Source organism: Rhinopithecus bieti, unplaced genomic scaffold (assembly GCF_001698545.2).
Source record: "Rhinopithecus bieti isolate Rb0 unplaced genomic scaffold, ASM169854v2 scaffold_5982, whole genome shotgun sequence".
Classification (NCBI taxonomy): domain Eukaryota; kingdom Metazoa; phylum Chordata; class Mammalia; order Primates; family Cercopithecidae; genus Rhinopithecus; species Rhinopithecus bieti.
The window spans coordinates 1,076,743-1,077,872 of NW_016805132.1; the positions used below are offsets into that span (position 1 = coordinate 1,076,743).

A 1,130-nucleotide genomic window follows, 5' to 3' on the forward strand; every position below is an offset into this window, starting at 1 on the left:
TTCCTTCCTTCCTTCCTTCCTTTCTTTCTTTCTTTCTTTCTTTCTTTCTTTCTTTCTTTCTTTCTTCCTTTCCTTTCCTTTCTTTCTTTCCTTCTTTCTTCTTTCTCTTTCTTTCTTTCTCCTTCCTTCCTTCTTTTCTTTCCTTTATTTGATGCACATATGAAAAGAAGGCATATTATTCAGTCTTAATGAGAAAAGTTTGTCATTTCAATTCCAATATTGAATTAAAATAATGGTTAGCCAACATAATACCAGAAATTAGTTTTTATACACTGGGCTGATTTCTTATGATGGTGACTCTGCTGTTGCTCAGTTGCATTTTTTGATATGGGCTAAGTATTCAGTGACTGCTCATGACAAATGAGTCTTTCTTTTTCTTTGGGGTGTCTATTGACAGCTTCTCTCTCTGCTTTTGCACAACCAGAAAATTACACTGGAAAGGAGAATTCATTCCTTTATGTAGAAGAGGTCTTCCCTAGGCCATTGTCTGATCTCCAGCATAGGGTGTGGCCTTCCCTCAGACTGGGAGGTTGGGGGCAGAGGTTGTCCTCATTGTCACACTCCAGATGTGTGCCAGGAAGAGGAGGTGACTTTGTGTTGTTTTCTCTCTACAGGTTCAACTTCTGTAGTGCAGAAACCGTCAGGGAGGATGTTCTGCTCACCCTCACACCGTGTTAGGAGACTACTGTTACCAATGAATTGACTTCTAATAAAATCTGGTGGTGATGCATTACATGCCTGTTTCTTTTGTCCAAAACCTCCATTGTTTCAAGTGAATCTGTTGGATAAAGTGACTAAACTCCAAAATTTGGAGTTGGTCAAAAGAACCACTAATGACTGTTAAATTTTGCTGCATATTTGACCTTAAGAATGCTGTTTACAGGGTACTGTCATCATGTTCATTATTAATATTACTTATGCCATTCTTGTCACTTAAGGCAGTCTTCCATGTCCAAAATGACCCCCTCTTGGTGGGCTCACATGGAAAGACTCACAACTGCCACGTTTTCCATAATCTTTAAGTTCTGTGTCTGCTCCTAATCAGACATCTCAGGGGAAATGACACACAAGGAGATGAGGACTAGACAGATCCAATGTTCCCTAATAGGTCTACCTGGTCTATGTGGGGC

At 39.8% G+C, this 1,130-nt stretch overlaps 1 protein-coding gene across 1 annotated transcript in view; it reads left to right on the forward strand.

Moving 5' to 3' along the window:
- LOC108529144 (pancreatic triacylglycerol lipase) overlaps nucleotides 1-733 on the forward strand; it is a 26,021-nt gene extending 25,288 nt beyond the window's left edge. The window contains exon 13 of the mRNA XM_017871246.1: nucleotides 615-733. Within this exon, the coding sequence (XP_017726735.1) occupies nucleotides 615-678 (64 nt within the window). The 3' untranslated portion in view covers nucleotides 679-733. The remainder of the gene's footprint in view (nucleotides 1-614) is intronic.
- The last annotated feature ends 397 nt before the right edge of the window (nucleotides 734-1,130 follow it).